The 16,832-nt window shown below is 41.9% G+C and overlaps 1 protein-coding gene across 9 annotated transcripts in view; it reads left to right on the forward strand.

The window, feature by feature from the left end:
* CUX1 (cut like homeobox 1) overlaps positions 1-16,832 on the forward strand; it is a 227,015-nt gene that overhangs the window by 144,100 nt on the left and 66,083 nt on the right. For 8 of the 9 annotated variants that reach the window (NM_001290201.2, XM_015295631.4, XM_015295633.4 and 5 more), the window contains exons 10-12: positions 9,342-9,446; positions 11,700-11,888; positions 16,098-16,156. In NM_001290201.2, the coding sequence (NP_001277130.1) occupies positions 9,342-9,446; positions 11,700-11,888; positions 16,098-16,156 (353 nt within the window). Of the gene's footprint in view, positions 1-191; positions 6,487-9,341; positions 9,447-11,699; positions 11,889-16,097; positions 16,157-16,832 lie in introns of those variants that run through there. The other variant, XM_040649981.2, reaches the window with a different exon arrangement.

Below are 16,832 nucleotides of genomic sequence, written 5' to 3' on the forward strand. Positions count from 1 at the left end.
TTAGGTCTTTGGGAATACTCTCTATTCTGTACACGGAGTGTCTATATAAGGTGATGAGGAAGATGCGTATGGACATGCAGATTCCCAGGTGGTATATGAAACAGGTAATGGTTTCATAGAGAGAACCATCAACCAGGCATTTCTTTGTCAGTGAGCTTCATTAATCCATCTGTCATGTAAGATCAGAGATTTCAGATCATAAGTTGCTCAGGTCATGGTTTTATAATCCAATTTAAGTGTACGCAAGAGCAGCTTGCTTTCAGTTACACAGAAGGGGGGATGCACAGCTGTGGGTTAGGAGGAGGATTGTCACCTTTCAGATAAATAAACCAGTCATGAATCTCAGCCTCAGTCCTTTTATTCCAAACCACAGTCTGCATGATGTCTTGTTATATGGGACTGGATAATCACAGCAAGTGCATTGTTCTTTATATTAGTTCTATATACGTTGGAAAGATGTTAATAAAGCAGAAGGCAGATTTGTAAGTTGTTGGTTTTATTATATAGTCAGTGAAGGAAAATTGGGTTTTGCACAGTGGGTTTTTAGTTCTGTCAAAGAACTTTTGTAGACAGCATTAAATATTTATGAAAGTGCTAGTCATTATTTGAAAATCCATAGACTTTCTGAAAATTATGTAGGTTGTAAAAGATGTTTTGGTAGAATTATTTTGTAATTCTCGCGAAGGCAGTACGTCTTTCAAAGTTGTAGCAGTTATTTACCCAGTAGGTTTTTTCTTCAAGTAGAAAAGTTGTTGTAATTAAGGAACAGGTATTTCTTATTTCCTTCTTGCCACGCTAAAATGGAAGATACCCATTTACATGAAAATGCTGACAGTATTTTCCTGTCCTACTGGAACAAACTTGCAGTTCTGAGGTGCTGTAACGCCAGCAGAGGTGGTTCTGTCTTTTCTTTTACCCTTTTTCCCACCTCTTCTTCTCAGTCAAGACGGCCATGGTCCTTTCTGCCCCAAAATCACCCTTTGCAGTGGGAGATGTTTCATCAAAAACACTGAGCTCCCTTACTGCAGAAGAGCATGAATTTGGGGTGAGGGGACCAAGTTTGTTTTCTGTGAGGTTGGGAGTCGGTGCAGCTCAGCAGAGCATGGGACATGGGGGGGCAGGGGGAGAGCGTGACCTCATGGAGGGAAGGGGAAGTGCTGATTACCAGACCATCCCTGTAGTCCTTGTGCAGTGCTTCATCTTTGTAAAACACTTCTACAAATGATAACTGAGTAATCTTTGTAGCAGCCTCACTTTACGGTTGGAAAAAAGCTGGAAGAAATTAAATCAAGTGCACAGGCCAAAAAGTGAGTTTGCATCAGGCTGAAGTGCTACAATTGCAGAAACAAGTACTTAACATAATTATGTATTTAATAGTTAAATTAACATTTCCTTTTAATGTTTCAGTAAGTACTTATTCCCCATTATTATGGCTACCTTTAAAGAGTAATGCTCAGCGTGACTCCTACTTTGAGGCTAAATAGATTGCCTTGCTGATTTTGATGCAGTGTTTTGCTGTTCTGGAATTAACACTGACCCAAACTGAACTGGGATTCAGAGGAGAAATTTACAGAACTGCAAAACGGTTGTGCCAAAAAATGAGAGATACTTCTGCTGTAAATTTTTAAATGTCAGGTGCTTCTTAAGGCTTCCACGTTCTGTGTGATGGAAGCCAAGGGATCAGAGTGGATGTAGTTCTCACCCTCTTGTTCTGTTGGATGGAGCATGGCCGCTGCATGAACCACTGTCCTCCATCTTTAGACTCTATCATCTCTTTTCTCCCACTGTTTTTTCTTCATTTGGATCCTTAAATTGTTTCGTGCAGGAGTTTTATTGGCTTGTTTGTGTGTTATCACAGCACTCTCATCCCCAGGAGAAATTACTAGATCATAGACATAATTACCTTCAAATACTTTGCAATTTTCCGCTTAGAAAGGAAAAGAGGTAGTGACTGAGTTGACCACAAAATTCAGTTTCTCTTCATTAACTCAAGGTATAAATGGAGCTTTGTCTCCAGCTGTACCTCTAATCAAAGAGAAACAGCTCTAAATCCCTGGCTTGAAGGAGCAAGCTGCCTGCTGGGGCTGAGGAGCACGGGGTGGCTGCCCTGGTGCTGGAGGTAGCGATACAGTGGCAGCACAGCTGCTCAGATGACAGCCCTCCATCAGCTGCTAATCCAGGCACTCAGTGTGGGTAATCCAAGATCTTGAGTGATGTTTTGCAGCTGAGATAGTCTCACTCAGGCTGGCAAAGCTCAGAGAGGGTAACCGAAGTATTGCAGCTTGCCCTGTTACGGCCAGACAGGTCCTGGCAGGAGTGTGGGTGTCAATGATGGTCTGCTTTAGCCTCTTGAGAGATGTAAATGAATTAGGAAAAGGACGAAACTAGTGCATAAAAATGGCTGATTCTACTGTATCTCCCTTCAGAACAGAAATGCCATAGCTCCGTCACAGGGAGGTGTAGAAGGGGTGTAGGGGCTGAAGGTTTACATCCAGCAGCCCCCTCCTGTTGAGCTGTAGGATGCTGCTGCACCATCTGCAGAGCAGCAGAGCTGTGGGCAGCAGCAGCAGCTGGGTGTGCGTGAGCTCTCCTTCTCTCACAGTCCCTGAGGATGTACGACTTGGGCCCATAAGAGATTGAAGTCAGAGTATAACGAAATGCAATAGGCATTGCTTATTTCCACATTACAAACCAGCCAGCTCGATAGTGAAAATAACCTGAGAGTTCACCCTCACATTTCCATGAAGATTTAATAATCCTGTAGTTTGAGGAAGGGACTCGTTTTATTAAGATTTCATTTTGCACAATAAATCACTGCATATTTTCTGATATGCTACGAAGTATAATAATAAATAATTAAAGCAAAACTACCCTTACTTGTCAAAATAAATGATTTATCATAGTTTGGGATATAGCATCCTTGAATTTTTTATTGTTTGATTCCCAGAATATTACCGTTTCCAATCAGTGAAGTTAATGAAGCTCCAGTGTACTTTTCTGCATGTACAACAGTTACGTGAATATATATTTTATATAAATATTTATGATTAGTCCTTTTCTGTACCTTTTCAAGTTTACACCTTTCTCATAAGTGTTTATGGCAGTAAGTCACAAATATTTGGGATGACGAATTTATTCAAAGGAATTATCCTTCTGTTTCTGTATTTTATCTGGTAACCCAGAGTCAGCCAGTTGTGCATGGGAAGCACTGAGGCTTCTGTTCAAAACTGTGTGTTGCAAAAACAGAGCCACATTGGAGTGTTTCATTTAAGAAGAAGAAGGAGAAGAATCCAGGCTGGATGTGGCTCTGGGCAGCCTGGTCTGGTGGTTGGCAACCCTGCATATAGCGGGGGGGGGTTGAAACTCGATGATCATTGTGGTCCTTTTCAACCCAGGCCATTCTGTGATTCCATGATAAGAAGGCTCGATGTAAGCTTTTAGTATTGAGTCTGGGTTTGTCGTTTCATGGCATCGATGTGTCCACATCTGCTGACTTTGTACCCTCCCTTCTCATTGTTAAGAAAAGAGTGCTTTTTCACTGCTGAAAGATAAAGGGAAGGACTTCAGCTAGGGTTGGTTGACACCAGATGATTATGTTTTAATCTTTAGGAGGAAATAGATTTGAAAGGTCTCAGATAAAGATATCCATAGACTTGGAGAGTAATACTAGAAAGAGAGCGCAGGGATTTTTTTCCTGCAGACTGTATTGCAAAAGTTATAGAAAAATAATTAAATCTGTCTTGTTTTCTGTGTCTGTGCCATGTTATCCCTTTGGAAAAAGCAAAGCGTTTCCATTGGTTTTGTTGCCATCTTTGCAGTGCTGAATGTATTCCCAGATTTCTTCGGCTTATTTTTCCGAGGGAAAGAAAATAAAATACAGCAACTTCTGTTATCAATAAAACAGCAGCTCCTTCTCAAATACACAGCCACTTATGGAAGAGTCTGGACTAGATCAGTACTGTGTACCCCAAAGAAATGCAGTGCTGGATTTTCAGATCTGTAAAGCAAGGGCTAAGAAGTTTCAACATTTTTTGTATCAAACTACCACTGAAATAAATAAAGCAGTGCATGCTGTAGAAGTGCAAACAAAGCCTCACTTGGTCATCATAGCAGGAAAGCTCTTCTCAGGTACTTCTTTTCTGTGTCATTGGTTGCGGTTCCTTCCTATCTCTATGGCACGTCACATTGGAAAATGGTTTGAAAAGATATTCCCACTAAGTGAGATTGCTATAAAATATGTATGTTTCCAAGCGGCAGATGGAATAATTTCTCCTCTTTCACTTAGCAACACAAATGCAACAGAATAGAGGTGTAAGTGCTGTGCAGGGGATGGCTGCTCTGAACCACCGGTGGCAGCAAACCCAGTGGCAACCAGTCCTCACTGTTGGGTTTCCATGAAGATGGGTATTGGTCTTGACACGCTTCCGTCATCTGCACCAGTGCTGGCACTCGTACTGCCAGACTATCTGAGCTTTTTGTTTCTGACTGCCTTTGCTGTGAGCTGGAGCCTGTGCTGTGCCATGGCTCCCCTGGCCTTGGGATGCGATGCCATTTTATAGCCGGTGAGGTCATGCACTTAACACTGTGATTTAATTTCACCGTCTGTAAAATGGGAACAATAACATTTACTTTATAAAGCGCGCGGAGATCCTTGCATGGAAAAGGGTTGTATAAAGGCAAAATACGGTTAATATTATTTTCATACAAACACAGGAGTTTCCTGTAAATGCTTGGCTTTCAGTTGGGAATACATTTATCTGGCAGCCTTTCAAGGTGGAAAGAAAAGCACAATAGCCTGGAGACGAGAACGAAGACAGCCCAACCTCTTCTGTTTGTTGGGTATTTTTTCTTTTTTTCTTTTTTTTTCCATGTAATTCTCCTTTGCTGGAAAAAAAAAATAGGTGCCAGAGTCCTGGAGAGTCTTTCATGTCACCGATTTTCTGATAACCTCACTGTTGTTTGGTGGAAGCTGATGGGGTGGCTGAGAGGTCTTGAAATAAATTTGCTTATCACAAAAGTTAGGCAAAATGGAGATCACCTTGAAGCAGAGTGCTGTACGTGGTCCTGCTCTGTGAGAAACAGCTTTTGTGGCAGCTTGAGAATAAGACAGCGTGAACTGGAAGCGCTTCCACCAGGTGTGATGGCTACTGCCATAACCAGGCTCGTTACCTTCGGCAGGTCTACCTGTGCTAACGTACACTCCTGGCCCATAGGAGGATTTGTCCATGCATAGCCTTGTATTTAACATGTAAGAAGAGAGAACAGTTTGGCTCCTGGAATTTTAAGGGAAAGATGGTACTTCTTGCTTGTATCTCATTTCCCCATTCACACCACTGCTCCTTGATCAAATTAATGTTTTACTGTGAGCAGGAGAGCACTCAGCTCTTGTTATTTGTTATCTTGTCAAGAAACAATGAGAATAATTTGCACTGGATATATTGTGTTAGGCTTTTAGTTTTTTGCAGGTGGAAAGCACACGGCAGCGTTCTGATTGTGACCTGCTGGCTTCGCTGTGAAGGGTACTGACATACTGTATTAAGGAGAATGAACAAATTTGGATCTATTATGGCACCAAGGAGGGAACTCCGTGCTTGAAAAGAAGTGGTATAGAGGTTAGGAGGAATTGTTTGGCTGCTGTGTCCAGAAAAAAATGGCTTTTTTTAGGAAGTGCTGAATTTGAATGGTCTTTGCCAAGGCCACTGGTGTGACTGTCATGGGCACCAAGGCTCTTCTGTGTCGTAGACTCAGAAGTGCCAGCCCAAGAGTTTGAGCACTTTGCTGTGGAATACCTATTTCTCAGCTAAAACAGGGTATTTTCACACAGAGTAGGTTCTGTGAACTTTCCAGTGGTTCCAAGTTGTGCAAGATTGCTGTTTTATCCATTTTCCATACTGGGCGTCTGTCTCTGGCTGCATACTGTTAAATTCAGGAAAAAATTGTCCAACCATTTCTAAGAACAAGATTAGGCAAAAAAGATTTCCCACATGTTAGGAGTTGCTCCTGCTCATCTGGTGAGGAGCCTGCTGTGCCCAGATCCAAGGGAAGGGGCTTGGCTCTCAGTGAGGGAGCCTTTGCCTTTTTCTCAGGGTTCCATCTTCTCATTGCTTCAAGTAGCAAAGTAGGAGGAAAAAAAAAAACCACCAACCCCCAACTTTGGCCAGCCTATAAGTGTCTGAGAAGAGCTGAGTTCACACAAACCCAACAGGATCTGGTTTGAATTTGAGGGCTTTGATGTCCGTGTCTGTCCCAAGCATGCTGCCGTCTAACTGTGCGGCCGGGTGAACATTAACCAGCCAGGCTGTACTGCTGGGTGCGGGGAGCGGTGCCACTTTGATGCGGGGCACTGGGAGGGGAGGGGGCAACCGGAGATGTTGGGTGGGAGCAGGGGGTGGAGAAGAGGCTGTGGGGAGGAGGCAAGGAGCAGAACGGCACTGCTTTGAGGAGGGCTGGAGAAGAACCTGCGAGGGAAAGCAGGAGGTCATCGGGGTAAGGCAAATTCTGGAAGTTTGTATCTGTCTGTTGGGTGTCTGAGGCAAGAGCTTGCTTTCGCTGGCTTGGAGCTAATGGCACCATCAGGCTTGCACAGGATGGAAATGCCACAGTGACTTCAAAAGAGGACAAAATAACAAGCAGAGGAGCTGGGAATCCAAAGGGCAGGGTGAGGATTGCAGAGCCCTGTTGTGCCCGGCAGGCAGACAGCAGTGCAGCTGATTGCTGGGGGAGAGAAGGGGTGAGAACGGAGGAGCCGGCGCTGGTATGGCCATGCCATGCTCCGGTGGGAAGCACACTGGGGTCTGGAAAGTGCGTGTGGCTCAGCACAGGGCTTTGCATGTGTGTTCATGGATGTTTCCAAAGCCCTTCAGTCCCATAGCAGGGACGAGCAGGGTGAAGCCTGGGAGGAAGCGATTAATTCCATCTTCAGAGTGGAGTAGGATTAGTTAGCAGTAAATAAGCCACAGAGGTCACACGCTGAACAAGAACAAAACAAAATACTCATTCGCTGAGCAGTATTCCTGCTGAAGGTTGCATCAAGTAGGGAGGGCTCATTGGAGCACAGAAGCAGACGTTAGTGCGGAGTTACTGTGTGCACAGCCCTGAGCTAGGGGGAGGCTGAGCACAGCAGTGCTGAGCTGGGCTTTCAGAACTTCTAAGTGCTCCATTTTGAAACCATAACGTTCTTTTAACAGGTTTTTGTGAGTAATTTATAATTCATATTGCAATAGCACCCAAAAGTGCTTTTGAGGCACTGAACACATCTATAATTCTGGCTCTAAAGAACTTACGTTCTGGGAGAAAAAAGGGAAAAATGGACCCATATTTCCTAAACAGAATGGCCCAAAGTTTCTGTTGATGTATTTTTAACAATGCATAGTATGAAATGTTGGCTAATATTCTTTACAGGATTTCAACAGGTGTTCTGAGCTGGCTGGGGAGGCTCTGCAGAAAGGGCAGCTGACAGCTTACTGTACATGCAGATGTAACATCTATTAGAAATATCCTCTGGTTCACTTGCATGCAAGCTGAATAGATTCTCAAAACAATGCTGCTGTGAATGGAAGCCATCAGCAGAATTGCTTAGGGCTGCAAAACCCATTACTTATACAGCAGTAGATGCAAGATCCATGGTGTAGTACCTTGTCTTCCTTTGCTGTAGCTGCTTAGCAGTTATTCAGTCAATATATTCACCTCCACATCTAATGAAATGCAAGAAAATAATTAATCTCAATCCATATCGTTAGCTCAGGTTTTCATCCTAATGCCATCCAGCTGCACAAACAACAGAAACTTTCTCTTTTTGGAGCTTTCTTGTTAATGCTGCTACCATTTTATTCATGCACACAATAGGTTGCATACCGTGCTCTGATAATTAGAGCCCCGTTACTGTACTTTTTACAATTGCATTTTAATTACAGCTGTAGAACCTATGCAAAATCATTTAATATAATGTTGTGAGCAAATAGCACAGACGATGTAGTTAGTATTTGATTGCAGTTAGTTTACTGATTGATTAAACACGCGGCAGAGTCTGCTTTGACTAGTGACTCAAAGACCATGCACACACACATGGCTATGTAGGATTTTAGACTCATGATGTTTAAATGACATGCTTTAAATGAAGGACATGGCTGAGTGGCATGGCAGTGATGGGTTGATGGTTGAACGTGATGATCTTAGAGGTCTTTTCCATCCTTAAGGATTCTGTGATCCTGTGATTTAGGTTTTCAAAAGGAGGAGCTGAAAAAGGGAGGAGTCTAGCACACAGAAATATGGCAGCTAAAAAATGGAGGCGTGGATTTGTTATTCCACAAAGGAAGGGACCCATCGGCGTAAAGGACAAAAGCTAGTCAAGAAAAGCTCTGGCTTTGACTGGTGGCAGTTTGTGGGTTTGGAAGGGTTGGTTGTGTCCTGGAAACGGAGATGGCTGAGTGCAGTGTGATCTTCATGGAGCAGCCCAGGTGGAAAGCAGGGATTACTCAGGGAGGAAAGCACTGTGTTTGGAAAAGAGAGGAAGAAGAGACTTGCCAGAAGGAGCATACAGTGTAAAAACAACCAGGTGTTGTTCCACTTTTCTTAAGCTAATATGCACTTATGGAAAAGAGTTTGCTGCTATTTATTGCCTGATGCTACTGATCCATCTGTCTCTCCTCCAACTCTTGTACAGAGGGGCTTTGCTCATAACTCTGCCTTTCTCCTTTCTATTATTATTCAATATTTATATGGCAATTTTGTCTGGTAGCCAAGTCCCAGGCTTATCAGATACTGCGTAAATCCTCAGCAGTTGTAACTGATCTGTGCAAAATTGTCAGTGTAGGGTTAAATATTGTTGAATAAATCGACCTGCTGAAAGAACAGAATCAAACTATTCATGTTTTGGGAAATAATTACTGAGGAAAGACAGCCCACAACATTGTATGTGTGTTAGAGAGAATGGTCAGAATATCTTTTAATTCAGCATTTACCCGTGAGAATTGTTCCCATGAGGAACCTTGCAATAAAATCTGCTTGGTCTATGAGAATAGAAAGAAATTGAATAAAAAGACTCCATTTCCACTTGTATTTATTCAGTCTGGGAAATTCAGTGGGCCGCAGCATTAGTATCAGCAGGGGATTCCTTGCTCCTAGCGTTAAATTACTGTCATAATCGCTCAATTATTTCTTCCTTGTACTGTTTAAAATAAAAATCCATCACATTCTATGTTTTTTTCTAACATTTATTAGGTTGAGTGTTTAGGAAAATCAATTACATTCAGTCAGGCATGAATTGATGAATGTTCTTGTAATAATTGTCAGTTGTTAAACTGAATGTACTTTCTCTTTTCACCCCTTTTCATTTCCTTCAGAGGGCAGAGGTGGCTCAGAGAGAGGCAGAGACCTTAAGGGAGCAGCTCTCGTCAGCTAACAAATCTCTCCAACTCGCTACCCAGATCCAGAAGGCACCTGATGTGGTGAGAGAAAATATTTACTGACTCTTACAGGTTTCTGACATTCCTGCCGTACAGTTCTTTCAATTTATGCTCACAGCTATAAAAATACCTGTTCAGAATAATGTTTTAACTGAAATGGAATTGTGTTCCTTTGGGATTGCGGTTTTGTTAGACTTCTAAGGGGGGTTGGTAGCTGCGAAAGACCCCGAGAAGGACAGAAATGGCTCTGGTCTGTGCTGGCCAACACGGTGATCCACTGCTGCCAGTGCAGGCAGATAGCAGCAACTCCTAGAAATCATCTCACATTCATACGAGCATCAACTGTGGAAAAGTAAAGCAGCAGTATGGTGTAACAGAGTGCTGTTAATGCTCTGCATGCCTCAAGGGGCTTTAATTGAGGGGCTGTAACCAATTTCACCTGAAGGGCATCAGCGGGTGCAGTTGACTGAACGTAAAGACACGATTAAGTGAAATTGGGTCTACTTCTAAGCAGCAAATTTAACAAGCAAATCCTGCTCCTTATATCGCCCTTTTCTTGGAAACCACGTACATGCATGGTATCAGGAAAACACCCAGTTGCATTTGAATACATTCGCTGAAAACGAGTAACAAATTATAAGTCCTCCAGATCTCTTTGGTTGCCTATTAACATGACCCAACATTTTCTGAAAGAAGTCAAAAGACAGAGAAGCAGGCTGCAGAACAAAAAATAAAAACCTGAGTCTCTCTTGTAACTCTGAATTACCTGCTTCTTCCTATCTTATGTCCTAGTCTTATCATTATTTTAACATTAGGTCTTTCTTGTATTTAATAGTACTTCTGCACTTCATTTATATTTAATATGACAACTACTGCAGGATGAAAATGATCATTATCTATCTTATTTCAGACTCTACATTCTAGTCTCAATAGGCACAAGCAGCAGATGATTATACAACTTGTGATGTTTCATGCAAGCAAATTAGAGGGTTTTTTCAAGTTAAAAGTATAAGTCAGTGTAATAGGAGAGCGCTGTTAACTGCTGTTCGTTCATGCAGCTTTCTGCGAGACACAATGGTACGTAGTCACTGAGAACCAAGCTGAGTGTTTTGGAGATACAGAAAAGGTATTTTGTTGTGCCTGTGTTTTCCAAAAGAGAGGGTATGGAGTGAATTTCAGTCTGCCGCAATGTCATCTTGAATTGTAGGGAAAGTGCTTGGGTGACAGCATCGGTGGGTTGAATTCTCAGCTCTTTCACCGTAGGATCTTTGATATAATGCTCACGATCATTGTTTCTCTCTTGGTAAATGGATTCATTCCTACTTCTCTGGTGTTTTGTGAGGAGCAGCCATTAACCTTTCTAAGATGCGTTTTAGGCTTTTTAATGGAATGTGTGTTCATCTTCGGGCTGCTTCGTGCTCCCTGGATCTGCCCAGGGGTTTCCTTGTGTTCCTTGTGGAAGAGAGGTTCAGAGCTCTCCAATGCATTATAGCTATTGATTTCTTAACACAAAAGGAGACAAAAGAGATGTTGCAATCAGCCTGTGCTACCTTTTCTGAAAAGGTCTACCTTCTTTCCTTCTTTGCTGTTTCTTATTTCTTGTCAGTCTAGCAAGGACGTTTCAGGCTTGAGGACAGAGTTGGCAGCCATGGAAAACTGGAGTAAAAAAGATTCTGATTTAGGGAATTGTTTTAAGTGGAGTGCATAGGCAGAACAGCCTTGTCTTACAGGTGTCACATGGATCTGCATCCCTATGGAGAAGAGGCTTCACTTGCTAACAATAACATACCACTGAGTAATTTTCATGCAAGGAGCAAGTTCATTGGAAATAGCAGTTTGGGGCAATTTCTGACAATTTTGCCTGAAATGTGTGGCATACATATGAAGAGCCAAAGGCACATCTCTCTGCTATTCTTGATTAAGAAATTCTGCTCCATTACTTCAGAATATTTTATCTGATTAGTATTTTGCTAGCACAGATATTCACAGTTGTCAAAGCACTTGGACTATTAATAATAAATCTGAAAATAGAGTCCTTTGACTTTCACTACTGCAGTTTTCCAGTACACTTAGGAAATAGGGATATTTATTCAACCTGTTATCCCTGTTTTACGGAGGAGCTGTCCTGGGTAGGAAGGTCCATCTTCCAGATTCATGCAGTCACAGGAGAACAGGTTTGGAGTTGTTTCTGTCTCTCACACTATCCCATGCCGTGCTTAGGCCTTACCTAACTGCCCTGAATTCACGCTCATTGCCTGCCTTTATTTATGTGTTCTCGTGTTTTTTTCACATCAGGAGCAGGCCATCGAGGTGCTGACACGATCCAGCCTGGAAGTAGAACTGGCTGCGAAGGAGAGGGAGATTGCCCAGCTCGTAGAAGATGTCCAGAGACTACAGGGCAGCCTCACCAAGCTGCGGGAGAACTCCAGCAGCCAGATCTCCCAGCTGGAGCAGCAGCTGACCGCCAAGAACAGCACGCTTAAAGTAAGGCTCCATCTGGTGCTTGGAGTACATGGTTGACATACCAATATTGGGTTTTACTGACGTAAGCTTTCTGGGATTACCAGAAAGCAGGGAAAAGGCTGAAGTGAAAAGGCTCAGGAAACGTTTTTACGTTTTAAAACGTAGCTCCCATTCCAGTGGTTGGCACTGTAGATCTGCCATGGCTGTTGTGCTCTGGTTTATCTTTCAATTTACCTGCTACTCCCTCCATTTCTCCACCCACTGAAAAAGGAAGTGTACCATTTAGAGCATGAAAACAAGTGAAATTAATACACAAAGAGGAGGCTTTTTAATATAAGCATTTGAAATTTCTTTCAGTTGTTGTTTGCTGCACAGTAATTCCCGTTTATAATTAGCAGTGCAGTCCTATGCTCAGTTGGTACTGGTAGCACTGCACTAAAACCAGAAGAACAGAAACATGCACCAGTTTTGTGAGTCACCCCTTTACCATCTTATCCAACAACTTTACTTTCTTTGTTGCACTGTCCCACACGGTGTTGATCTATCAGTAAGCATTAGAAGTGCTTCCTGACATCTGTTATGAATCAATTTCCTCTTAACTCCTGTCTCTTTCATTGTTCTACCATCTTCAAGTTGTAAACAAGATAAATTTATCTATTCCATTAAATACTGCGTAGTTTTGTAGGTTTTATAGTCGGAGAGTTTTTTGAAAGCAGGAGGCTGATGGTACCCACTTAGCTCTAACTGTGGCGTGGGTAGCTTTCCTCTATCAGAATGATTTAATGCTCGATTGAAACTCTTACAAATTGTCCTAATTCTGACATTTTGTGGAGGTTACTCGTTTTGCTCTGGTGCAGTGTAATTTATGTGGGGTGAAATATCTGCTAGGGGTGAAACAGTGATGCAGTCAGTATAATTTCTACATTTTACGTGTTTTAAGACAGCTTTCAAGAATTATTGTGAAAATTCAGTAGAGCCAAGGAAGTCTGCTGGGTTCCTGCATTGCTGGTGTTGGTCTCTGCCCATCTGTTGTATACGTGGGCGCCACTCAGTGCAGGAGAAAGGAGTTGACCTGGTACTGAGGAACAGATATTGCTGGCTAACCCATGCTTTGGGGCTTTTTAATTTTTTCATAAAACCTGATAGAAAGTATCTTGAATCCTTGCACTTGACAGATTTGCTTGGAATAAAGCAAGTTCCTGTTGAGGTCAGAGTCAGTTTAGCCATTAACTTCAAAGGGAACAGGATCACAGAAATGACAAAGCAAGTCTTTGATTTGCATTTTGGTAATCTCCCATTTTCCCAGTCTTGCCAGCTGACGCTCTGTATTTAGGATCCAGTTGATTATGCTGTGATGCTATTGATGAAGTTTCAGTCATTTCAACCCTCTTTAACCTTATTTGTTGCACTGTAAAAATATTTGAAATGCATTTTTTTTCCCCAAAGTGCTGGGAAAGCCTGTGTCTGAGATCTGTCATACAAAGAGCCAAATCTCAGCAGTGATGTGTTGATCTCATGTTTGACTGTAGAGGAATTGCTTCTAGAATAGCTAAGATGGCAGTGGTTGCCTCCACAACTAATGAATCACAGTTTCGCAAATTAAAGCAATGTTCTCAGACCATATCTTGGGGGAATTCTTTAATGCTCTATGACTTAATGAAACAATACAGAAATACTTCCAAAATTATTGCTTCTTTATCTTCATCTGATCTAATAATCAAAGTATGTCCTCTAGTAACAAGACTTTTCTAGCTGTAATTATGTTAACCCTTCATTGCTGGGAGTTAGAGCTTCCCTGCCACCCAGTTAAAACACAGCAGTGCCAGTTAGCAAAGGTACATCAGGTAACCTTGGTTAATTGGTCTGTTCTGTTTATCACTCCAGACTAAACTAAGACATTAGTCTTTCTTTTTTTTTGTTGTTTTTTGTTTTTTGTTTTTTTTTTAATCAAGTCCTTTAATAAAGTCCATGCTGTTTTACCTAGGACACTTTAGTTAACAATATGATAAGGGTTATTTGATCTTTGAAATAAGAGGGGACCCAGCATGTGCATGCTCTAATGGGGTCATTCATACAACAAAAGCAACGTGATTCCTTGACATGGAACGCTTGCAAATACAGTGTATAGAAATGCCACCGTTCCTTTTGTCCTCTGGCTCAATGCATTTTGTTGTGCTGGAGGATGTTGGAATATATTTTGTCTGAATTAACCAGGTTGATATTTAGTGCAAGATATTAGTTCCTCCAGATTGTCTCACAGCTTGAGCCTTTGTTATGCTATGTTCTGTGCATTTTACAGGGTTCTTCAAGACAATTACCATACTAATACATTTTAAAGCAGTCATTGACTGGGAAGTTGCCAAGTGTCTAAATGGTCTGCTTATATATGGGCACTGCATTCCCGGGTGTTGGTTTGTATTGTTTAGTGAAAGTATACGTTTAGGTGCAGATTTTCCATGGCAACAGTCTCTGTATTAGGTACTTGGGAATGATGGATGTATGTGTTTTTTATACAATTCAAAGTAAAATATTGCTGCTTGTCATACTGCTATAACAGCATAAAAGTGGTCTTATGCCCCGAGAGTCCAAACCAGCTTCATTCTATCAGCATCTTTTTTTTTTTTTTTAATATGTTTTCGTGCCTAAAATTTCCTGACAGAGTTACTGAATGTGACACATACCCATACAGAATTGCATTCAATATTGGTTGCGTTAAAATGGAAATCAGTCGTTTTTCTGTATTTTATGTGTTTGTGCAGAAGGCTTTTTTTTCTTAATGTATCCTTGCCTAAGTCACTAACATCTCATCTGACAACGCTGGTTGTTTTACATGCACTCCAGCATTTCTTCTATTGAGGACTAATGTAATTAGCCAGTTACCCCCGCTGTTAGAGCTGTTCTGCTCTAGACTCCAAAATAAGATGGTACCTTATGAGGCACAGGGTTAAGGGGCAGAATGGCTCCAAGGTTCCCACTTCCCACAGCGGCTGCCCCAGCCCTGCTGTTGGTGTGCCCAGGTCTGCTCTGTTGCAGGGCCTTCGTGGGGCAGCACTTTAAAGCAGTTTGCTAACAATGCTCCAGGTTCACATTAGCCCTCACCCAGCATCCCCCTGCATGCAGACGAGCAGGCCGGGAGCTGCACAGGATCTTCCCAAATTCACATCTCCACCAAAGGCAGCCTCACAGCCCTGTTCTTTGTCATGTCATTCTTTCCTTTCCCTCTAAAGTAGATGCTCTTTCGTTGAGGGTGATACATGCTCGTGGCATTTCTTTGGGATTCTGTGCCAATGTTACTACCAGAAATTCAGCAAGGCAGAGCTAGCCTGAACTTAACCATGGACATTGCAAGGCAGTAAGTTCTGTTCTTTCTCTGCTTAGATCAGGTGCACCTGTGCTAAGCTAAGAAATCATTAGTGGGAAGTTAATGTGGCTTCTACAAGCAACGTAACCAGCATCAATTATGTATCACTATGTTTTAGGCCTCCTGAAGCATTTAGCCTGTAGTGATGAGCACTGTTGTTGGGAGCAGGGCTTTGGGGTAAGGTCCAAATGTGTGGCACTGCGTTCTGGGTTGTGTTAGGAGGTTTGTTTCAGCGTTTGTGGCATCTTCACACCGAAGAGAAGCCATTGGGAGTGCCCCAGGTCAGGCAGACCTGAGCCAAAAGCCACGTGGTCTCAATGCTTCATCTCTGCTGTGTAGCTGTATTAGTTACTGCCATACATAATGCTTGTAAAATGACTTGATACAGCTGTTTTGTTTGGGCATGAGGCAGTGTAGAAGTCTTCTGAGCCTAAGGTAGTCAACAGCAGCTTCTCCACTCTTCTTTTCATCTGGGTAAGGCTACCAGGAGCTGTCACATTAAGAACACAGCATGTGCCAAAGCATCCTGCTTGTTTACTCAGTTTATTAGTTCTTGTAAAAATTTCAGCTGCCCCATTTTTAATGTCTCCTTCAGCGATCTCTTTATGGAATGTATGGCAGCGACATTACAAACAGCCAGAGTGGGACCTACTGAATTCTGTAATGCTTGGCACCCTGTAAATAAAGGAACTGTGAGGTATAATTGTGTTTATGTTGAATTGGTTATAGTTTGTTTCCTAATATATGTAAATTAGGTATGAGTCATTAACCTTCACTTGTGCATTGCTGTATATATGGAATAATTTAAAGATGATTTTGAAAGCCTGCAGAAAAAAATCTAAACTAAATTCATATTCTTTCTTTTAAAGCAACTGGAAGAAAAACTGAAAGGACAGGCTGATTATGAAGAGGTTAAGAAAGAATTAAAGTAAGTGTTAAATGCTCACATAATTTTTTCACAAACTATGTTAACAATACTCGTTAAATAAAGCCACAAGTCTGTGTTCTTGGAACAATAAAGAATTCAGTCAAAACCACAAAGACGGGGAAATAGGGAATATTGGCTGAAATGGCATCCAGATCCAGTGTGTCTGCTGTATCTGAGGGTGTGCCTTTTTTGTTGTAGCAGGGTATCACAGTCTGAAATAATGCAGGTGTCCATGGAGGAAAGGCTCTAAAATTATTATCCACCGAGGGTAAAAAGTTTGAAAATCTCTGGTATTTTAGGTGGACCACTTTCAAACATCCCCAGCCAACAGCTTAATGTAGTGTGGACCAAGAATTTAATACATGGCCTTTGGCCATATTACCTTTTCTCTCCTTCTGCCAGCCAGCGTTCAGCACTTACCATTTTAGTGCTGTGCTTGTTTTGCTGTATATTTTTGCTAATATATTGTGGTTTTAAACTAAAGCCACAAACGGCCTCTTCCTATTTCAAGGGTGTTTTTTTTTTTTTTAAGAGACTTAAAAGAGCCTCATTTTAAACCATAACAAGATAAGCTGTCAGGTTCAGAAGAGAAGGCTTTTGACTAGAGATATGTTTAGTGTCCAGGTTTAAGTAACTGCAAGGAACTCCATCTCCTCTTTCATCATCCTGGCATTTT

Source organism: Gallus gallus, chromosome 19 (assembly GCF_016699485.2).
Source record: "Gallus gallus isolate bGalGal1 chromosome 19, bGalGal1.mat.broiler.GRCg7b, whole genome shotgun sequence".
Lineage (NCBI taxonomy): Eukaryota > Metazoa > Chordata > Aves > Galliformes > Phasianidae > Gallus > Gallus gallus.